This window comes from Natator depressus, chromosome 10 (assembly GCF_965152275.1).
Source record: "Natator depressus isolate rNatDep1 chromosome 10, rNatDep2.hap1, whole genome shotgun sequence".
In the NCBI taxonomy this organism is placed as follows: domain Eukaryota; kingdom Metazoa; phylum Chordata; order Testudines; family Cheloniidae; genus Natator; species Natator depressus.
Window position 1 is genome coordinate 22,890,959 of NC_134243.1, and position 23,864 is coordinate 22,914,822.

At 41.7% G+C, this 23,864-nt stretch overlaps 1 protein-coding gene across 1 annotated transcript in view; it reads left to right on the forward strand.

Annotated features, from left to right (window-relative positions):
* LOC141994926 (uncharacterized) overlaps nt 1-23,864 on the forward strand; it is a 151,488-nt gene that overhangs the window by 73,476 nt on the left and 54,148 nt on the right. Inside the window, exons 27-41 of the mRNA XM_074965451.1 lie at nt 291-449; nt 3,102-3,282; nt 4,697-4,908; nt 6,106-6,294; nt 8,341-8,480; nt 10,682-10,844; nt 10,961-11,047; nt 11,512-11,646; nt 12,137-12,256; nt 13,530-13,622; nt 16,727-16,944; nt 18,449-18,642; nt 19,692-19,994; nt 21,600-21,829; nt 22,948-23,109. Of these exons, the coding sequence (XP_074821552.1) occupies nt 291-449; nt 3,102-3,282; nt 4,697-4,908; nt 6,106-6,294; nt 8,341-8,480; nt 10,682-10,844; nt 10,961-11,047; nt 11,512-11,646; nt 12,137-12,256; nt 13,530-13,622; nt 16,727-16,944; nt 18,449-18,642; nt 19,692-19,994; nt 21,600-21,829; nt 22,948-23,109 (2,586 nt within the window). The remainder of the gene's footprint in view (nt 1-290; nt 450-3,101; nt 3,283-4,696; nt 4,909-6,105; nt 6,295-8,340; nt 8,481-10,681; nt 10,845-10,960; nt 11,048-11,511; nt 11,647-12,136; nt 12,257-13,529; nt 13,623-16,726; nt 16,945-18,448; nt 18,643-19,691; nt 19,995-21,599; nt 21,830-22,947; nt 23,110-23,864) is intronic.

The following is a 23,864-nucleotide window of genomic DNA, read 5'->3' on the forward strand; positions in this document are numbered from 1 at the left end:
TTTCAGGTTCAGTTTGTGATGTCCTTCGGACACTAACTAACCTTCAGCTGATTAACATCTTCAAAACTCCCTGTTCTCTGAATTGTTAAGAGGCAGAGCGGAAGCTTAATAACATATAATGCTGTCTAGTATAAATATTGAGCATTAGCTGTAACATAAATTTTTACTATCACTTGCCTGCTACCAAGGGGTATTTCTGTAGGCAGGGCTACTAACGTTCTGTATATGCGCAGCACCATCTGTAAGGGGGAAAAGCATGACACAGGGAAATGGTATGTTGTGTTCTGCAGGTTCATTTGCGGCATGAAGAGAGTGCATCTCGGCTCTACTCCCAGCTGGACGTCAACTATGGCAAACACTGGGATGAAATCAACAACAAGAGGAAGCTACTGATCAGCCAGACATTTAAAAATAGTTCAAGTCCATCTCAGGTCAACTACTTCATGGAGGTAATAGCACCTGCTGTTGGATGGCACCTGCACTGCCAGGAAGTAAAGGGCAAACTGTATAAAAAAAATACGGAATGAGGCATAACATGTGCTTGTGCTCTGAAAAAGTGATTATGGTGTAGTGGTCAGCCATGTTCATCTTTCAATGATATCAAGGTCAAATACAGTCAGTTTGCAAGCAAAAGAGGTTTTCTCTAACTACCAGCTTAGCAAACTCAACCTGGGTTCTGAGAGTCAAGCTGAATTTTTCCCATCTCAACCATCATCACTAAGAATATAATTTCTGCAGTTCAAAATGTTCCCTCACTTACTCCTGTGCAAACAACTTGCATACAATAAATGGAACTTACTAAACAATTGTCTTGGAGCATAGGGAATAGAGCTCTCTCTCTCTCAACCGTTTTATCCCCGTAGACAATTTTTTTTCATTAAAGCAAACTGACGGAGTGCACATCAAGAATAATCTGAGTGAGATGGCTCCATTGTTTGTATAGTCATTTTTCTGAAGCATGCTTATTTTGAGGGATACCATCTCACCCAATGTTATTCATTGAGCAAAGTCAGAATTTTATGTGACAGTGACTGAACCCCTTACACAAATATTATTTGAAAACTTTGTATTTCATTCATGTGATATCTTATTATTTGATGTGGGTTGCGGGACACTAAACACTGAATAAGGGGCATCCCTTAAAGTAGAGGCATGAGTAGTCTGCCTGGCCTATTAAATGTTTTAAAGGTAAAATTACGGTGTGTGGATTAGATGAACCAGATATTTAGATATGAGGAGAAAGTTCAGATCCATCTGAGACCAAGAAGTTCAAAGATGCGTGAAAATTAAACCAAACAACAAGAAAACCCATTAGTTGGACTTTTTTCAAACTTCAAAAAAAGGTTCAAGCTTGATTTGATTTGAGTTTTTGCAAGGTTTTAGGTTGGCTTATGCAAACTGATTTGCCCGTCCTAATAAAGCTTACCTTGTACACAAGATGCTGCCGTGGGATCTGTAATGTTAGCAATCAAACACAAGAAGGGACCCAAAGCATATAGTATTTAGGGAGAAGTCTTCTTGTAGAATTACAATAGCTAGACTATCTTACAAAACTGTCTCTCCTGATTCCTCCAGACATAAACTGTGGGATCAGAAAAATGTTTCCCCAGTAATGTAGTAGAGAATAACTAGATGCATTATGGTAAGTTTGTGCCTTCCTTTGAAGCATACAGTATTGACTGCTGAAAGAGATAGAATAATGGATCATATGGCAATTCCTTTGTTACTCCTGTCCTGTCTGGATTTGTAATGGATCTTTACAGAAACTATGCATATAAACTTCCATATTAGTTTTTAGGGAGACTGTAACAGAAACACTCACCTCTTCAGTGCCTCCTGCTGCTGCTGCATGCAGTACTCTAATCTTTTTCCTGCTCCTAGCGCCCCCCATAGGTTCTCAGCTTTGCTTGACAGAGCTTCAGTGGCTTGAGGCCTTCTGTGTTTCAACACTCCAACCAAGTCACAAAGTTCAAAATGAACCCCTTCTGTGATAGCAATAGCAAAAGTCCAATAAAACCATCTATCTGCCTTCACCAGGCTCTTCAAACTCAGCTCTGGGGCCTTTAAATTTAGCCCTTCACTCAGGCTTCCAAACAAGCCTTGTCCCCTTCTTGGGGTTTACACCACTTTGCCAATGGGGGAACCCAGGCCTGCCCACTGCTATGGATTCCAACCCAGAGACCTTATAAACAGCAGCTACATACCACTTACTTCAATTTATTGCTGCTATTTCCCTGGGCTTCTTCCCACCTGACCCTTTTATTTTCACCCCATATCTCACAGTTACAGTTCTCAAGTCCTCTCCCTCCCAGTTGAAGCAAATTCAGCCAGAACCAAACTTTGGTTATCCCTCAAGCACCATTGGCCAGAGAGGAGTACTCTGCCTTGCTCCTCTGCTCCCAGCCAGGAACTACCTGCTAATGCTTTGCAGCACCTTCTATCTGAGCCTGCTGGGCTCTGATTCACTGCTTCTGTGCAGCCTCTCTAGGCAGGCCTCCTTTCCTGGGGAGAGGTGTAGTAGGACGGCGGAACCTCCGGCAGTGGACCACAAAGGCAACCATTACAGGGGCACGGATTTTACAAAGCTTCTCAGCCAGTAGCTGCACATGAAAATAAACGGTGTTGTTTGTTTAGAATAGATGGTGACCTTTCCATGTAGCCTATATCTGAGCTGTCATAAAGTATACTGCATATTTCAATATTGTTTTAGCAGTGACCTCCTACTAGCAGCATAGATTTTACCAGAGACACCAGCACCAAATGACATGAAATTATTATAATGACTTTTTAAAAATGACTAAGGAGCTGATCCAAAGCCAACTGAAGTCAATGGGAGTTTTTCCATAAAAGTCAATTGGAAGTTTTTTCATCAACTTCAGTAGACTTTGGATCAGGCTGTAAATGCATAATTAACTGTATATAAAAATGCCATACATAAAATGTCTGTAACAGGTCTAAGGACCTTTGAACAGCTATAAAATGAAATGACAAATGTGCAAAGCAGAGCTGCTTGAAACCCAAATGAATGTTCTGTTGGTCTTGATGGTTCAGAGGATGAGAAATGCTTCCAATTTTAATCAGAATTCATTGTTGTTTTCCAGTTTACCATGCAAGTCCCAGAGAAGCAGGTCAATTACAGAACCCAGCTGCAGCACTCACGTACCTCTCAGGGCCGTTCGGAAAGTAGCACCAACTTTAAGGTGCAGTACAATGACCGCATGCCATTTGTGGCAGGACTGCAGTGGAAAGATACATCCAGAAATTACCTTAGGAAGTGGGAAGGTGAGGTACCACTAAACATTTCCAACCTCTGACGTAAAAAGCAGTCATGCAAAGGTGCTCCTAGTATTTTTATGAATTAGTCGTAGAGCGTTATTCTGTAAGCTAATGGTGAGACACTTTCTAGAGGCAGATATCTCCGGATATAGATTAAATACATTAAGGGATTATTTGTTCTCAAAGGAGCCACATTTTGAATTGTTTGCCCTATCAGGTACTGACTGGATCTACATTATTGATGTTCAAGAAAGGAAAAAATATGACGGGACAGTGACTTGAATATCAAGGGTGACTCAGGCTATAAGTTAAACACTTAACAATAGTAATTCGTTTCTGTGTGTGTGCATCGATATCTTTGTGTATGAATGTTTAAAACTTCATATTTATGTCAAGGGAATTTTATTTTAGTAAGGACAACAAGAACTAGGCCTTTATTATTATATTCTGTATCTGTCCTTTCCAAAGTTGCTTGGGAAGTGGGGGTTGTACTGATTTATCTGCTTCCTAGTTGTTTGTAAAAAATAAATAAATAAAATAAAAATCTATTTTCTGATATTTATTGATCAAACAAATTGGGTCAAATTCCACCCTAACTTATACTCCATTGACTTCAGTGAGATCACGTGTTGTGTAGTATTTGGGTAGTATTTGGCTCAATCTGTGTACTGGCCCTTAAGAGCTACATTTCCAAAGTTGGTCTGTACCAAACTCACTTGTGTGTGCGCACATGGATGTTTTGTTGCAAATTGAGTAGTCTGATGTAAAGACCAAGTTCACCCGGGGTATTTCCATTGATTTCATTTGAATTACACCAGAGTTTGATTTGATCCCTAACAAGATACTTTTTTGAGGTTTTCTTTTGAAGGTTTGCAATGTTTGGTCATAAATGTCATTTGACATGGCACATATTTATCTGTGATTTACCTGAACATATCACAAGCTGTGAACGGCATTATCTGATGAATCTTTAGATAGAATTTCAAGGTCCTAACATCTAATTATAAACAATAATAGTTGACAGAGTCGTGGAAAGAACTTTCACTATAAACCTTGTGCAAAATTCACCTTCTACCTTTATATATGCAGTCCCGTTGGCTTTGATGGGACTAATCATGTGCATAAGGCTCCAGAATCACTAACTCACTGTGTGAATAAAGATTGTGCACATTGTGGCAAATCATGCAGTGGAATCCAGGTCCCTTGCCGAGTAACCACTAGATGACATTTTGTCCCATCATTAATGGGCCTTTAGTAGTGCAGCACATATGAGTCATAAGATCATAGTCCAAAGACCTCTGCAGTATACCAACACATTTTAGCCTCAGTCTAAGTCAATTTTGTTGCAGGTTTAGAAGTCAGGTAGCACAAGACCTAACATTCTACCAGCTTTAACTTCAACCTGTTAATTTGCTTTCAGGTGCATTAAACATGGATACCCCATGGCTATATCTGTATGTAGCTCACAAACTACACCAACCTGAGCGATCTGCTCATCTGTCTTCTATGGAGCTGACAGCTGGGAAAGCCCTTTCCATCAAGAACCTGGTGGTGGAAATGTTCTGTAAAGACAAAGACAATGAAAAAGAAGGGAAAATTCACATCTATACACCAACTACAACCTACCTGCGGGTTAGTAACTCATTGCTTCCTTTCGTAGCGCCCAGCATGGATGGGTATCGTATAGCAGTAGTTATACAGCAATTCTCAGCACACAGCATGCAGTGATCTTTGTGTGTGAATCTACCAGATAGTGTCTTGAAATGCATATGTTCAGCTGTTTCCTGGGCTTGTATAATGTGCTGTTCATCCTCACCCTGGCATCTTGTTAGGCATCTCTATCCCTCACCTTGCAGTACAAGCAGAGTCAATACCTCCTAACCAGTTCTGGAAAATGTGATGCATGCTAGCTGTGCATGCAGATGCAGCACATCTCTCCTGAGGGTGACATCATCCCTCCCTGCACAAAGCATTTGGGGGATGGCATTCCACCCTGCCACTAATCCAGCCTATGAACCTCCTTTCTTCAACGTTTTTGGGCCATTGGATGTGCGGTACTTCTAATATCAGAACAGATTTTAACCAAAGACACCGAGTCTACTGATTCTAGGACTGATTCTAATTTCACTAACACAACTGTGGTCTATACAGGTTCTAATACCACGATCATCACCCCATAGAATCTGAGCACCTCTCAGTTGTGCATTAAACAACAGAACTAACATCTGACACTAGATTTGCCCTGGAGTAACTCCATATGTTTTGATGTAAGTGCAAGTGAGATCAGAATCAGGATCTTTCCATTTGAAAAGTCAGTCCTCTTTATAGCATACATTATTCAGAATTAAAACTGTAGGTCAGGGTTTAAGAGAAAGCAGCTGTCAGCTGAAATGTCTTTCATGCTGGGACAAACCCATAATTCAGGTTACTTTAGGGTGTTCCTTTATTTTGAGTCCCACCCTTTCCCCATTAGATCTCTGTTGGTCTAGTCCCACTTGAGGATTGTTGGAAAGAAAGAATTGGCTTACTTGTTAATTTCTTTGAAGACGTCCAGCCATCTATCCCTCCCTTGTTTGGGCAGAACATAAAATAAAAAGAACAAAGATAGATATTGACCGCCTCGTGAGAATTATAACATCCTGAAAGTGAGATTAATGTCTTTACAATGGAAATGCTGGAAACTTAACTCTAATAGATGCTATTATAATTGTCATGGAGACTTCTGTCCAAGAAATCTCCTTCCATTCATTTCTCTGCTGTACTGCAGAGAGAAAAGGATCCTACCTGCTGTAACTCAACAGGTCCAAAATATTTATCTTTATCTTTCAGGCATCCACAGTCAATCACCTTGAGAGGAATGTTCTGCACAGCTACAGTGAAGTGGTATCAGTGTGGAACCCGCTCGTGAGGAATGAGATTCATTTGGAGAATAGCGAGCGAGCCAAGTTTCTTTGCTTTAAGATAAAGAGTACAAAGCAGGAATTTAATTTGTCAGCTGACTATTTACACCTGCAGGGGGTAAGATGGTTGTATAAATGTTAACTTTTCTGGATCTGGGACTGTATCTTGCAGGTGTATCCAAATGGGGAGCATCACTCATTTATTAGACTTCAATCTTGCACATCAGTAGCTAGCTTTTTCTATCCTTTTATATTGTGAGAAATGCTGAAACGTAAAACTGAGTTTTGTTTTGTTTTTTTTAAAAAAAAACACTTTATGCAGGCTAAAGAAATCCATCACCACTACTAGATTTGTCCTTCATTTTTATGGTGTACTTCAGTTTGAGTTCTTCTCTCATCTCTTAGAGGCCAGTGGCACATACTGGGTGCTGAGGGATGCTGTGTTCCTAGAAAACATGAAAGCCTAAATACTTAGACCTCAGTGCGGGTGTGTGATATATGCAGACGCTGTTGCTAAATACTTTGAACTATCAGGTACCATGCCTGCATGTAGGATAACAGAAGAGCTGTGCAAATTATGGATTTCTGGCCATTCTGAAATATAGAGGGGGAAAAATTGCTTCCAGTCAACCTAAAAATGAAAATTTCAAAATTTTTCAGTGAATCAAAAAACAAAATTCATTTTGGGTCAAACATGGTTTTGATTTTGATCTTTTTTTCTTTTTTAATTTAAAAAATAAAATTAAAGGTAACTTCAAAAAGAAGTGGTTTCAAATGGAAAAGTTTAGTTTCAAAAATATCAAAACAAAATGTTTTGACTTTTTTAGAATTTTGAGTTTGGGCTTTTTACTGTAACGATTCGTGGCAATCAACATTAATTCTCAAAAAATGTTTTCTTTGACCCAAATCTGCATTTTTTGTCAAAAAAAGAGTTTTGGTTGAAACATTTCACCCAGCTCTGAGTAGCAGTAACTGGTTTCATGCACCACCATCTACACTTCAGTGTGCTTGATATCAGAAACTAGCCTTTAATATGCAAACAATAGTGCTGTTTGAAGCTATATTTACTTTGCTTGGTGTCTACAGTGCACAGCAGATAATCAACAGCCTGTCCTCTAAAAAGATACTTTGACCAGCTTAGGATACCGTATGTTTTGAAAAAACAGCCCTGTTCCATTCACAAATCAAACCAGCGTAACTGAAATGTGAAACTGACCTTAAAATACAATAATTTATCTAAAACATGAGCATTGTGTCCCCGCAGAAAATACAAATGCAACTCCTGTCCTGTAATTTGCACTTGTACTTCATGTTTGTATTTCCACAAAGGTCACTCCTTTTGCTCTTCACAGAAAGGAACAGGTTTTAATCTGTTGCAGCCTGATGGCTCTTTTAAAAGGAAATTTGTGAAGTATTGAATGCATGCATATTCTGCAGCTACTGTGCATTCAAGTTTTAGGACTCATAGACAGTAGGCAGCAAATTCAGAGTTTTAATGCTTGCTTTGCTTTTACAAAACACAGTGTCCTAAATTTAATCACTGTTGTAGACCCGATCTTGTGAAGAGCTGAGCTCAAATGGAGTCAATGCTGCTCAGCATCTTGCAGGATTGATCCTTATTGCCTCCAGTATTATTATGATATAAAAGAAATACTTTTAAATTTACTTTGATTTTTTTTTAAATCACACATTAAAATGTTTGTACTTTATGGTATTCTTTGGTTACTTTGCTGTACAATGGTGATATGTTTCGTAGCAGTTACCTCTCCTTTTTGTCCAATGTTTTGCTGCACAGATGTGATGAGCATCTCCACTGAAAAACAATAACAGCCATGGAGTAATTTAAGGTCTGATCCTACTGAAGTCATTGGTTCAGATCTTAACGTCACTTAAACTGGTGTAAATTAGGAGTAGCTCCAATGAAATCACTGGAGTTATACCAGTGTTCAAATTGGTGTAAATAAGATCAGAATCGGGCCATTGTGAGCTTTGTTGTTGGCTTTATGGGGAGCAGGAACGGACTTGTCCTGTAAGACAACAACCTCACTGCAGCCTGGTTCACTCTGCGGTTTGTGACTAGCCACCTCTACCCATGGGTCCAGCAAATCTGACTCAACTCTCCTCTCTCAATGCTACCCTGATGCTCCTGCTACTTCGACTGCAGCCTAAAAAGACTAACTTCTCCTTGAGGGCTCTATGGACAGACCACAAGAGTCTGCCAGAAGTGCTGCAGCTTGAGGGTCAGATAGAAGAGCTGAAGAAAGATAAGATGTTCTACCAGAAACGTGGAACCATCCATTTCAGGTATAGTAACTTTTTTTTCATATCTCCACAGAATGTTTACCTTAAATTTTAATGTGAGTTTTAACGCTCCTGTGAAAGGTGCTGGGCTTGACAAGACTGAAGTCCCCATTCTGCCTATATGCCTAACCTTGCACTGCCAGACTAAGTCTTTGTAGCCATTCTCTGGTGAGACTGTTAAAAAGGGTGCTAATTGCAATAGCTAATTTTGTGATAAGGACATCTGTTCATTAGGAACTCTGCAGAGAGCATCAGCTCATTTCACAAAGACCACAGAAAAGTTACAAGATGGTCAGACTTTCAGGTGGTGAAGGTCCTAACACCTATAATTAAGTCCTTGAGCCACGTAGGTGCCTATTTTTCTCCCATTTCGTAGGGAACAATATGACTGCCTTAATGTCAAATATATCTCCCCTAAAAAATGTCGTTTTAGTTTGGGAATGTGTTTCATTTACTCCTGGGAAGGAATGCATGGTCTCTTGATTTTGGCCAACTCTAGAATCTGTCCCTTGATGTGTCATTACTGAAATGTAATTTCAGGGACCCTACAGAAATTCAGGGCTCAAGTCTGTGGGCTGTTGTCCATCTCCAGAGAGATTTTTGAGCATTCTCAATGTCCAGGGAGGTCAGAAGGAGATACAAGTACCCAGGATCCCTTAGGAGCTGCCAAATGTTTGTATAAGTGGCTGTTTAAGTAGTGGAAAAAGTACATGAATGAAAAATGAGGAATGATGTCAGCTGTCCTGTTGTGCGTGAACTCAGTCCAGTATGAGGTTATAAAATTGAATGTCTCCCTCCTAAGCTTTCAGCTAACTCTATTCAGAGAAGTCTATAAAATGCTGCAGCTAAGTAATAAACGATGCCCTGGGCTGAGGATTAGCTGAACATCTGTTTCCTAGGACACCTAAATTAGTTCACTGAATTTGATGCAAGTTATATTGTTTCTACAGAGTACAAAAATGTACTTGCTAGCTGAGATTTTCAAAGTTGCCTGAAGGACAAGGGAGGGTCAGTTCCCATTAGAAATTAATGGGAATTGTGCAGCCATATCTTCCTGGCGGCTTTGATGGTCACATGCATTGGCTGCAAGATACATAAAGTCCCTGTGTGAGTGATACATGAGGCACTGATTCAGGTGCTCTGCACCTTTCCTTCATACACCCATAGAATCCAACATCATTTCAGTTACTTTAACTGAAATATCCATCCTCTCTGGAACCACCTCTCAGTTTTGGGCCCCACACTACAAGAAGGATGTGGATAAATTGGAGAGAGTCCAGCGAAGGGCAACAAAAATGATTAGGGGTCTGGAACACATGACTTATGAGGAGAGGCTGAGGGAACTGGGATTGTTTAGTCTGCAGAAGAGAAGAATAAGGGGGGATTTGATAGCTGCTTTCAACTACCTGAGAGGTGGTTCCAGAGAGGATGGTTCTAGACTATTCTCAGTGGTAGAAGAGGACAGGACAAGGAGTAATGGTCTCAAGTTGCAGTGGGGGAGGTTTAGGTTGGATATTAGGAAAAACTTTTTCACTAGGAGGGTGGTGAAACACTGGAATGCGTTACCTAGGGAGGTGGTAGAATCTCCTTCCTTGGAAGTTTTTAAGGTCAGGCTTGACAAAGCCCTGGCTGGGATGATTTGATTGGGGATTGGTCGTGCTTTGAGCAGGGGGTTGGGCTAGATGACCTCCTGAGGTCCCTTCCAACCCTGATATTCTATGATTCTAAATGCTAGAAGATGTTGGATATGTTGTGTGGTATAGGGTAGGAATTTTCCATCAGAAATGCTGGCTAACATGTAACACTATTATTATGTATTATTATTTATTCTTTGTATTCCCATACACCTGGGAGCCCTGGTCATGGATCAGGAGCCCAGTGTGCTAGGTTCTGAACAAATACAAAACAAAAAAAGACAGTCCCTGCCTCCAAAAGCTTGCATTCTGAACTAGTATGGAACTCTAACAGTATGTGTCATTCTAGCACATTCAGACAGGTACCATTATCAAACATTTCTTTTCCCTTCTTCATCCTTCCTCTACCCCTGTAATTTTTCAACCTTCCATGTAGGCTTGCTTTGTTTCAGTAATTGACACTAGAGGTGTTTGCAATTGAATGTCTAGGAGTTTCAGCTGAAGAAAGAAACTGTTTTTTTTTCCTCTGTGGTTTTTCCTTAAAATCTTTACTTCTTTGTTTTGTCCCAGACATCCATTTAAACTGCCCATTCCCCAGAGCTTCCTTCTCCAGGAGACATTTACTGTAGACAAAAAGCAAAAACACTACTTCTTGGAAACTAAAATTTTGATAAATGGGCTGGATGAATCAGTTCAAACCTTTACACTTGGCTACCAAGCTGAACATCCCTATGTGAGTGATACCTGATGTGAGAATTTGCCTGTAACTTCAGATAGTGACATAGTCAGAAAATAAACAGGTTACTCTATAGAACTCACATCTCTGGCTTTTGTTCCTCATTTTTTTAGATTTGTGCTGGCTTAGCTCATCCTTATAACAGCAAGATTTTTCCCAAAAATGTAGAAATATGTGCCTTAACCCGATGTCACCAAAGTGTAAGTAAACTTTATGTTAAGTTTAATCCATGAGAAAGGCTCCATGACATGTCTGTATAACTGAAGGTCTACCAATTTAGTTAAAAGTTTGATTGGTTTTGAAAATTTGCTCACAGCAGCTACCAGAACGTAGGCGGGGAAGCTGAAGTACAAAGAGGTGTCTCTTCTGTGTTAGAGGAACAAGTATATTTTGTGTAAATTACTGTTAAGTATTATTATTATTATTTATTATTAAGAATGTGCATTGGGAAGCTGGAGGTTGTAAGTTCAAATCCTGGCCTTGGGCAAGTCATTTTACCTTTATTACCAAAATTAATTTATTTTTCTTACGCTGCTCAGCGAGTTCCTTCAGAGTCATAATGCAACAGCTCCCTACTAACAGGATATCACTCACATTTCGTAATAGGTCAGGCTAATATTCTGCTTGGTTTGCTAATTCTAACAACTTAAATCTCAACACACAGGCAAAGCATGAGATCGAAGCTATTCTGAAAGTCAATAAGAAAGATGCTGTCAGGTTTCTGGGCAAGTACCAGAACAAATCCAGTGAGATGGATTTCAGACATCTCTTACACATGAACATGACTCACTCGTTCCAGGTATTTGCACTGACACTGACACCTTCCGTACTTACTATGAACAATTATTTCCTCCCCACCAAGATACAGTTTCCCCTTTCTTTGAGTCTCTTCCCTTCTGCCATTCAATAAGCTCTCAATGTGCATTCCATTGTTTTTCTTTAACATTCTTTTGGTTTGGGGAGTTTTAGTTAACATTTATTTTTTTCTGTGTTTACACAGGACATAGCACAATGGGATTCTGGTCCATGACTGGGGCTCCTAGGTGCTACCACAATGCAGATAATTAATAATAGTAATTAATAATCTGTCTGCGGGGAGCTAAAATATACTGATCATGTGGATTTTTTAATTGTAATAATTAGGAGGTTTTTTCAACCTGGGAAGGGGTCATTGTATGTATTAAGTAAAAGGTTTATATATACACACACACAAAAGTATGGATAGAAAATGATGAAAGTTAACTTGTATAGAAATAGCCATTATGCACAAATTGTGTTTTACTGAACAGCTCAAGTTTCCACAAGCACTGGCCTTGAATGGAGAGCTCTTTTCTGTGCAATCCAAATGGGAAGTCTTTGACTATGGTGTGAATATAAAAGCCACCGTCAACAAAAATGATTCTTCACAGGTCAGGTTCCTATTTATTGTGATTCCATTGCATGAACTGGAGTTATTGTGATGTACCTGCTTATTAATTCACTCTTGCGAAAGGCAAGCATAAAAACAGTGTGTTGCTCAAGACCTCAAGGTCTTGTATTGGCTCTTTCCATAGGAGTGAATTTAATTCTCTGAAAAGCTTCTATAGTTGATTTAACTTTGTATCATAAATTCCTGGGGAACAGCATTCAGGGAGGGGAGTACAACATTCGTAAGACCATGAAGTTCATGGGGAATCAGATGACTCTTGTTGTGGAGAGGGAGAAACCCAGAGCACCTAGTTAGGTTTCTGTGGTTAGATTGTGGCTTGACTGCTGTGCACAGTTGGAATTTGTTTTTATTTTGGAGATCGCAAACTTTGGAAAGTTTATAGAATTGCTATGAGGAATTTATCCTCAAATAAAATACCTCTGATGCCTAAACTCCAGAACCTTCCAAATGTTTAGCAAAACACTAAACATAAAATGCTCCCAGAAGTGATTTGCTAGTTGAAAGTATCAATGCCAGGAAGGTAGATATTTTCCTCAGAACTAGGAGATGGACCCATGTTAAGAAAAGTGTCGTTCTAGCCATGCCGGTCCCAGATATTAGCGAGTCAAAGTGTGTGAGATAATATCTTTTATTGGACCAACTTCAGTTGGCGAGAGAGACAAGCTTTTGAGCCACACAAAGCTCTTCAGAGCCTGAGCTCAAGCCTGAGACGCATCTTCAAAGCACTGTCTATGCAGCCATTTTTAGAATGCTAGTGCAAGCCTCACTAGCCCGAATCTCTTGACCTCGGCTGGGAGGTTCCCTCCCCCTAAGTGAATGTCTTCACTACAGAGTGTACTCAGGTGATCAGCACCTGGGTTAGCCTTGCCCAGGTGTGAACTGCAACACTGCAAGCTCTACCCAATTTACTGTGTCCAAGTGAAATCAGCATCCAAGCTCTAGCCTAAAACCCATGTTAGCTGACCTGGCTGGGGGTAAAAGCATCAAACTTCAGTGAGAAGGGTTTTCATGTGGATGGGAAGGGAATTACAGGCAATCCCAGAGTAAAAGTTTGATTTAACTCTGCAGTGTAGACATACCCCTAAATAGGTGTTGAAAAGTGTCTCTCTGTGTGTGTACACACGCACAGGGAGCAGGATTTGGCTAAAATTCAGAAAGCTTTGGAGTAAATTATCCTGAAACTCAAATTAAATTATGCTGGAATTTCACCATAATTCTTCATTTCAGCTGTGTAACTTCTCTTGTGCCAACAGTTCATTGCTCAGCTAAACGGATCAAATGCTCACTTTGGATTTTCTTCCCGGTTTACTCATCCATATCAGTCAAAATTCCCCCAAAGCTTTCAGGTACAGACTAATTTTAACTGAAATTTTAATTGGGGTATATTTTTTCTTTCTCTCTCTTTTCATTCTCCCTCTTTGACTATTTTCAGTTTTATTATTTCAGAGTAGCAGCCGTGTTAGTCTGTATTCGCAAAAAGAAAAGGAGTACTAGTGGCACCTTAGAGACTAACCAATTTATTTGAGCATAAGCTTTCGTGAGCTAGAGCTCACTTCATCGGATACATCCGATGTACATATACATCGGATGTATCCGATGAAGTGAGCTCTAGCTCACGAAAGCTTATGCTCAAATAAATTGGTTACATCCGATGAAGTGAGCTGTAGCTCACGAAAGCTTATGCTCAAATAAATTGGTTAGTCTCAAAGGTGCCACTAGTTTTATTATTAGTTCAGCAAACCAAACACAAAACCCATGTGGTGGTAACTTAGTCACTGGAGTCAGCTGTAGAATGTACAGTATCAGTCACTCCATATCCAGGACATTTGTGTCAGTAGCCCACACCCCACTTGATCTGTATTAAGATTGGTTGTGCAGTTTAGTAGTAGTATTTTGACCATCTGAGCTGAGGCCACAGATTCTAGCCTTTGTCTCCCATACTACCAGGAGCTGGGAGAGCTCAGGCATCTATGTGGGGAATCTGTGTCAGTTTGCTCTGGGGTTACTGCTGCTTGACAGAGCAGTGTGAACAGGCTGCGGAGGGATCTGGGTGCAGCTGACCTTGGCATGGTTGGCTGCAGCACAGGGTCTTTGAGGAGTGATATACAATGGAAAGGGGAGGCCCTTGCTGGTGATTGCTCAGGAAAGCCAGTTTTAATCACCACAACCGAGGACAGAAAATTCTCCTCCTCCTATTACACATTCCAGAGTGAGATGTGGCCAATCACTTGCATCCAGTCTCAATAGCCAGTGTACGGCCATATGCAGTGATGAGCTGCCAAAATCTTAACAACGGGTTCCCTCCTCACCCCACGAGAGGGTCGTTGCCCACCACCGCCCCCCGGGACTCCTGCCCCATCCACCCCCTTGATGCCCCCCCAGGACCTCTGCCCCATCCACCCCCCTCCCCTGTCCCCTGACTGCCCCCAGAACCGGGCAGGAGGGTCTCGTGGGCCACCGTAGTGGGTGTCCACCCCACCCCTAAGAGCCAGAGGGACCTGCCGGGGGGCGAGGTGGGGAGTCCCAGAGGTGCTTACCTGGGGCAGCTCCCAGGAAGCATCTGGCAGGTCCCTCTGGCTGCTAGGGGTGGGGGAGCATAGCTAGGGGGAAGCAGAGGGAGAGGCCGCTCCCCCACTGATCACATCAAAAGTGGCGCCTTAGGCGCCGACTCCCTGGGTGCTCCGGGGCTGGAGCACCCACGGAGAAAATTTGGTGGGTGGCAGCTCCCCACCCTGTGCCCGGCCCCATAACACCTCACCTCTGCTCCACCTCCTCCGCTGAACGCGCTGCCCCGCTCTGCTTCTCTGCCCCTTCCCCCAGCTTCCTGCGAATCAGCTGTTCGGCGGGAAGCCTGGGAGGGCTGAGAAGCAGGCGGCGGCTTCCCGCTCAGGCCGAGGGTGGCGGAGGTGAGCTGGGGCAGGGAGCGGTTCCCCTGCACGCCCCCCCCACCAGGTTACCTGCTGCGGCGCAGGAGGCCCTCCTCATGCACCCCCCCCCCGGCTCACCTCCGCCCCCTGGGCCTGAGCGGGAAGCTGCGGCCTGCTTCTCAGCCTGCCCCAGCTTCCCACGTGAACAGCTGATTCGTGGGAAGCCTGGGGGGCGAGGGGGGCGGAGAAGCAGAGCGGGGCGGCGCGTTCAGGGGAGGAGACGGAGGCGGAGCGGAGGTGAGATGGGGCTGGGGGTGGGGTGGGGAGGTGCCAGTGGGTGCTCGGCACCCACCAAATTTTCCCCTGGGGTGCTCCAGGGCTGGAGCACCCATGGAGTCGGCACCTAAGGTGCCACTTTTGGCCGGTTAAATTTAGAAGCCCTTTTAGAACTGGGTGTCTCTCGTGGAACAGCCGGTTCTAAAAGGGCTTCTAAATTTAACAACCGGTTTTAGCAAACCGGTGCAAACCGGCTCCAGCTCACCGCTGGCCATATGGTAATTCCAAAGCAGTGCGTGTGCTTATCTTGCCAAAAGGCTCTCCTGCCTTACACTGAAAAAGTTTCTCCTTAAAGCAATAAATATGCTAGCATCATATCTTGCAAATACAGTAATGTAGCCAAACTCCCTAGAACATGGGGGAAGGGGACTTTTCTTTTAAAAAACAATGCTTTGTTCTAATTGCAAGCAGATGTACAATAAGTTCACATAAGTATGTAAAGCTTTGACATGGCAATAATTCCCTGGCTAAGATCATATGTAATCTCTTATCAAGTCATTCTCTCTTACCTCCTCTAGTACCCTTATCCTGTTCTGACAGGGGAATGGACTAAATGATCCAACAGATCTCTTCCTTCTAACTTCTGTCATTTAAATTCACTGTTGCCAATGAAATACTACCAATATTTTGATCTGGGGCTCCCCTCTAGCCTGTAATAAATCTCTCATACCAGGATTGTATGACTAAAACAGTGGAGTGAGTAGTTAGGGAATCTATTCATTTTCCCATTTAAGCAAAAATGCTTTCACATAACCAAGGAAGTAAGTGATAGCACCTGGCAAACAAACTTCTGTTAAGTGCACCTCACTGGAGATATTTATATTTGGTTCCTCAAAAATGTCCCGAGTGCACTGCTGGTCTAGCCCAGTATCCAGCTTGTGTAACTTGAAATGGTTGTGTTGATGAAGACCTTGTACTATCCTTCAGTGGAAAATTGTATTGAAAAAAACTATTCAGTAAATGCCAAAGGCAAAACCAGTTGTTGCTCTGAAGTATTTTTTTCTGAGCTCCACGGATAATGATTTAGCAGTGTCCAGAAAGGATGACTTCATCAGAGACAGGGAAATCACTCCAGCCTTCCTTTTAGTACTGTTTGTCAGATTTTAACAAGGGATTTCTGAGACCCTCATCCTGTACATTGCTCTCAGCAGTAGGGTTGCTGAATGTGACATCGCATTGTTTTGTCATGTGTCATCTGAGTTTCCTAATGCAAGAGATGTCTTGTTCTCATTTTCCCCTGTGTGTAGGCCCATGCAGCTGTTAAGAGTTATGGTGAGAACAGTCTCAATGGATCACTTTACCTTCATTCCAGTGGAAAGGATCTAGTGCTGCTGGAGGTTGATATGAGCAAGGAGACCAGAAAGAACAGCAGGATTATTGGAGTGAGTGCTCTCCTGCATCAGGCAATTTTGACAGAACCAGAGTCTGTACAGCTGCAGCTAATGGGCAAAGTATCTCCATCAAGGTAAAGAAAACCGTATAGTAATAACCTTCCTTAACAGGAGTTCTGAAGCGTCTTCCCTGATCAATCTGAGCTCTCTCTTTTGAGCATGGCAGTTTGCATTCTGACATGGGCAGAAAGCCATTGAGGGGGCAATATTCCGTGCACTCTCCTAGCTACTTGAGTATTTTGCTTTTTAATTTTTTGAAACACTAAAACAATCTTCTAACCCTCTCTCTACTGGTTGCTTTCTTAGATCATTGTTCATAGATAATGGAGAGAACAGGAGAGATTCCCTGTGAGTAAATTAGTTCTTCATGTTAGGTTATCAGTTGTGTTTCTCATTTTTTGTCCTCTGTCAGATGAAGCAGAATGGATATTTACCAGCTACGCTAAGGAGATAGTGAGAGGCATCATGATTAACCAATAATCTGAAAAGTTCTGTGAAGGACCTTCAGGGGCAGTTGTGGAATTAGCACTCTAGCTTGTCTAACTCCAAGCCCTAGATTTAATCCATTAGGCCAGGTCTCTTTTAGAGCAGTGTTTCTCAAGAACTGGTCCATGGACCTCTGCCGGTTGCTGAGATCTCCCTGACACAATTGAAGAAGGTGGCAAGACAGTCCCTGCTATCAAAAAGGTTGAGAAACACTGTTTTAAAGGGCACTGGCACCAGCACCACCTCTCACTCCTCCAGCAGTTTCTTTTTTCAAACCTCTCAAATGGAAAATTATCCACTGAAAGAGGCTTTACATTTTTACAAAAATCCAAGTATTTTGTGCAAAATTTCATTGGGGCAGGGGAGGAAAATGTTGCAAAATTACTACTTTGAGTATATGTTCTCATGGGTGCTCCAACGCAGGATGTGCGTGTGCCTGGGCACTCTGAATCAGACACGGCAAGTCCTTTTTCTCTTTATCCACTAGGCCATGCTAGTATAATTAGCTAGTTTTACGAGATTTTAAAATTTACTCCACAGTAGATTTTAAAAGTTCTTTGAGTACATTGGGTCCCAGTTTAAGCTTGTGTGTTCATTTTTGGACAAAGAGTCTCTTGTGCATTGGGGAGGGGTGTGGTGAGCAGTCAACCAATAGCGGGATGCCAAACAGGCTCTATTGCCCACACAGATTAGTGTGTACGTAAATAGGAGCAGCCTTGAAGTCTTGTTTAAAATTTGACCTGTTGAGGGTAACCTCTAGAATTCTTTTTTCTAGTGAAAAGCAGTGAAATCTGCTCTAAGCAAATGAAAATAATAAGAAGGAAGCTTGCTTATGTTTGGTGTGTTTATGGTCACCAAAATTTAAGTGAAGAAAAAATTGTTCTCTGACCTGTTTCATGGATTTCTTTTTCCATGTTCTACACTTGTCTAGCATAAGCGCAGAATATACACTAGACAGTCATTTTGCAAAATGGAGGGTTAGTTTTGCCCTACATTAACGGAGATAGAGTGACGTTAAATATTGAACACTGATAACAAATCTTTATTGATAATGGTGCTCAAGCTACTTGTGTTTGTTTCTTTCCCTCTTAGACTTCTGTTGTCTTCTGAGCTGAAGCTAAATGAAAAGAGGCTTCATCTAGATTTTGTGGGAGCCATGGAGCAGAAAGTTGGTCTTGTCCTGTCCCTGAATGGGAAAGTCCAACACAACATTGGAGGCTTGAAGGTCATACCACAGCTCTTTTCTCTGAATGGATCTCTGAAGCGCAAGAACAACATTCATGAAGGTACTTCCTCACTATGTGCTTTGCTGTAAGAGGATAGTTAAGAATGCGGCTACCAAAGGAGATTTATTATTATTCGAGTATAAGACATCCTCCACTGTGGTGTCTTGGTGCATTTAAAACCTACTAGCAGCCGAGAACAGAAAGTATAAATTTAGTATTTATAGTGGTGGTTTCTTGTGATGTGAACAGCTGTCCACTGGGTAGAGATCAAAATTGGGTTTTTTTAGTGGAAATTGGCAATAAACAAAATTCATTAAAATGTTTCTATTTTGACTGAAAATGTACATGTTTTCATTGGAAAACATTTTAAACTCTTTCAGGCTTAAAATGAAATTTTGGGGTTTTCAAGGTTTCATTTTTTGACAAAACCCCCAAACATTTTGAAGAAAATTTGGGGAAAATGAAACAAATTTTTCTTCATTGCCATTGTTCCCCTGGAGCAATAACATTTCCCAACCATCTCTACAGAAAATACAGGGGGATGCTGGCCCATAGCTCCGTCCCTTTCTGGGCTGGGTCTGTGGAGTGCAATGGAGGAGTTGCTGACACGTGCGCTGCAGAGCTCCGGGAGGGACTGTGCACATGGGGGCTGTCCCATCCCACACCATGCACTGGAGTAGAACAATGTGCCTCTGGGGCACCGTGTGCTTCCAGTGTCACAATCCCTCGCCAAGTTTCCCTGGATGGTGCATCTTACTCAGTCCAGGGCCTTGAAAAGCACAGTTTGGCTCTTAAATGTCAAGCAACTTTTTAAGAAGAAACCTAATGCGAATAGCAATTGCCTCAGAAATACTATTATAATGTAATGTGCTCTCATCAAAAGGTATTTCCACTAGCTGACTAATTGCTGTCTCTCTCTTTCAGTAAGCAGATTACCTAACTGGAATGAGCTAAATAATTTAAGACAGCTAATGGAAATGCATTTAATTCCTGTCTATATTAAATTAAAGGGTTACTGTTCATGTTTGACAAATCTGATTATTTTTTCTCCTCTTGTCAATTTCCCAACCCAAAGGGCTCTGTGCAATTATTGTTTCTGACCCTTACAGGTAACATTAGTGTGATGATCAACAAGGCACTGTATGGGCTGAATCTCAGGAACAGAAATGTATTTGGGAATATCAGCCTGCACAATATCACTTTCACATTGACTCAGAACAGCAGCCAGGCAATCCCAATGGAAGCAAAGTTAAAAGGACACCTGGAGCTCAATAAAGGGATCAGACGGGGTCTAGCTAGTTTCCAGGTGGATGAGCAAGCTCTCTATGTAGATGTTTCCAACGTCATGAGTCAGGAACACAGAGGAATCACTGGGACTCTCATACATAACATCAACTCTTTAAAAAATGCAGGTATGAAAAAATTACGCCTCAATCAAATTGGTGTGTAACAAAACATGGTAAACATGAATTTAAGTTCAGTGTAAGTGAGTGCAAGCTCATACAATCTAGAGTCAGTGGGGTTGCACTTACTCCATGGCCAAATTTGCCCCATCTCCTTAACTTCAGCAACCTTTTTATTGATATTCTTAAGAAAATGCAGCAGAATGGATGCAAGACCTATTAGAGCCATTTAAACTCTTCTATATATCCCTGCTTAATGCATGTCCATCCATTGCTCTAAGCCACATTTTTGTACATGTTTTCCCTTGGGACAAGTCAGAATTATTTCTTGTAAAACTCCAATTGTCTTTGAATGAACCACCTTCTGGAATAGGAATAAGCATCCATTTGCTGAGTGAAAACAAATGTTTTAGCCTTTTCTGGTATGTAGGTTTTGATAGCTCCCTGCTGGCTGAATGCACCTAGCCTTCTGCTCTTGAATAGTCTGGTTTGGTTGTTTTGTTTTTGTTTTTTGAAAATTTCTAATAGCAGTATGGTGGAGCTACACACAACATACTCCTATCATGCAGAATTCTTTTGAATGTCCCACCGAGGCCCCAGGTATAGATTCTCAAAGACTATAAAGAACAGGAGAGTTAAGAATCATTCATCCCTTTATTTAGGAAAGATGATCCCTTGGTTTCCAAAAATACATTCAAAATCCAAGTAATATCTTTAAATTTACCCTTGTTAATCCTGTAACACTATAGGGGGTTTCATTCCCATCAGTCCATATTAGGAATACATAGTAGAAACTTTCAGAGTAGCAGCCATGTTAGTCTGTGGCACCTTAGAGACTAACAAATTTATTTGAGCATAAGCTTTCGTGAGCTACAGCTCACTTCATCGGATGCATTCAGTGGAAAATACAGTGGGGAGATTTATATACACAGAGAACATGAAACAATGGGTGTCACCATACACACTGTAAGGAGAGTGATCACTTAAGATGAGCTAATACCAGCAGGACGGTGGGGGGTGGGGGAAATAAAACCTTTTGTAGTGATAATCAAGGTGGGCCATTTCCAGCAGTTGACAAGAACGTCTGAGGAACAGTGTGTGTGTGTGTGGGGGGGGGGGAGGGAATAAACATGAGGAAATAGTTTTACTTTGTGTAATGACCCATCCACTCCCAGTCTCTATTCAAGCCTAAGTTAATTGTTTCCAGTTTGCAAATTAATTCCAATTCAGCAGTCTCTTGTTGGAGTCTGTTTTTGAAGTCGTTTTGTTGAAGAATTGCAACTTTTAGGTCTGTAATCGAGTGACCAGAGAGATTGAAGTGTTCTCCGACTGGTTTCTGAATGTTATAATTCTTGACGTCTGATTTGCGTCCATTTCTTCTTTTACGTAGAGACTGTCCAGTTTGGACAATGTACATGGCAGAGGGGCATCTCACTGATCTATAGTAATGTTAGAAAAAGCTAGGCTATTATTTTGAAAAGTGATAGAAATGATCAATTTTTCTGTTTATAAAATTTTATAGATAATTGCCACTCAATGGTACTGAAAATTCCTTGAATGCTTCTTTGCAGCATTGTGCATCATTTGTTCTGATTTGGCTCTATCTGTCAACAGGATTTCCTATGGATGGCACTATCACTGCCATGTATGACCATGTCATTGCCAACCACACTGTTACTATAGCCTTACAGAGTGGCAGTGAAAGGATTGCTGCTGCATTTGGAGTTGAGAGACTGTCCTTAGAATCTCCTAAATCCCAACTAACTGCAAGTTTGAAGCACAACATCACAAAGCTAAAGAAACACGGGATCCCTTTTACTGTAGAAGGTGCCTGCTATTACCAGGTAAGAAGAGTGATTAGTTCAGTCTCAGGCAGAACCATGTGAAACAATTGTAGATTGTTCCTGTGGGCTGTTAATCAAATGCTATGTTTCGCTCCAGAGGTAGCTGCATTTAGTGGTGGCAGAGTAGATCCCTACATATGTGTGTGCTGAATTGCTGTATTGAAGAAAGATTTCTGCACAGCTTTTAGTCACACTTTACATCAATCATCTGAAATCTGGACTGGATTTAAACTAAATACACTATGTTAAATTCTGGATTTAAGTTAGTGGTCTGTTGTACAAGAGCAGAATCTTGTCCATTTGTGTAGCCTGATTGCACAGAAAAATGAAGCAGGTAGGCAGAGCCTAGAGGGATGGTGCAGCACACAGGCTGCTGTCAGGAGAGCGCTCACAAACCAAAGCACTACTGATGGATCTAACACTGGTGTAACCAACCTTGACAATTTCCCTTTCACATCTGTTCTAAAGAGCTGAACTTCATGTCCCTTTCCTTCAAAGCTGTTGATCAGCATGGGCTTTCCCTCTTCTCCTGTGTTATTTCCACCCGGTGTTGTGGTTAAGCACAATCCTCTGCCATAGACTTTCTGTGCGAGCAAAGCACAACCTCTTCAACCCCTGTAATACAAATGGAGAGACTGAGGTGCAAAGTACTTTCCCTACCACTCAGATGTGTTGCCAGGCTAAGATCATTCCTGTCAGTGATGAACTCAGATTCTATGGAAAGGAACACTAGTAAAATTAACGAAGTCCCCTGCTCTAGAGGACTCTGTGCAATTGCTTTTTCAGTCACTTACTGGTAATATCGTTGTTGTAATCGGCCAAGCTGTTGGGACCTGGTCCTTCATGGTGCTGAGTTCTCTCCACTCACATTGGGATCCAAAGGAGCTGAGAAAGTTGCACCTGGCAGGATCTAGCACGACATGAAGATTCCATCTCGGAGACAAAGGCAGGCTGAGCAAGCCTGTGCAGTGTGCCTTTCATCATGATTCTGAACGGTGCTCTCACTGCAGGAGGCTGTTGGCTTCAGAGCCTGTGGAAATAACTCCTCCATGTTTGCCAGCTGCTACTATTTTGTTGCTGTTTGTTTTTTCTCACAATTTGGTTTCTCTTCTGGTCAGAACTTCAGCAAGAAGATAGCTGCCGGGGTAACAACCAGGGTGGAGAAGGAACACTTGAAGGTGGGAGTGGAGAAGAAAAGCACCAGCAGTACTGTGGAAATTGCCCTTTCCTTCCACCATGACCTGGGAGGACTGCTTAACATTGTCCCACCAGTGGTACAGGTCAGCAGGAAAACCCTTGCCTGGGGTATATGTGATGTATCTCACTGTCCTTCATGCTCTGTTTCTCAGGTTTAAATCTTGTAAAGAAGAGAGCTAGTGGGTCAAAAGGGGGAGACCTTTTCCCAAACAAGACCAGCATGAAAAGACTGAACGTCATTCAAAATCCCATTGTTCTTTTAAGCACTGCAGGACATATGGGACTAATTTTTCAAAGCAAGACACAATGGTTGAACCCACCAAAATACAAAATGCAGACCCATTAGCACATTTACATCATTATCGGGTAGCCAGGTGCCTAGTAACTCATGTTCTAATATGGGATTTTACAGATGAGGCAGGTTTGGTTTTTGTGGGTCCAGCTGTTATTACTGTTCATTATTGAGATTTGCAGTAATGGCCAGAAGATGCTAGACACTGTGCAGGCACAGCCCCTGCCCCATAGAGCTTAAAATCTATATCACTTGAAAATGTGTTCCATGGTACAGCAGGTGGCATTAAACACATTCATATTTATTCTGGTGATAATTACATTTACTGTGTCATTTTCATTTTAAACATAGGAAATACCGCAATACCATGGCAAAATCAAATCCACAGTGTGGTCAATAGATTTTTTTAAAGAATGGTTCTCACTCTATGTTCAGTAAATAAACTTTGCCTGCTGTCTGAGGACATTCTCCTCTCTCCTGTAAATGTTCTAGCCCAGTGTGGTCAGTTTAAAGACAAGTTTTAGCCTCAGAGCTGACCTGCTACTT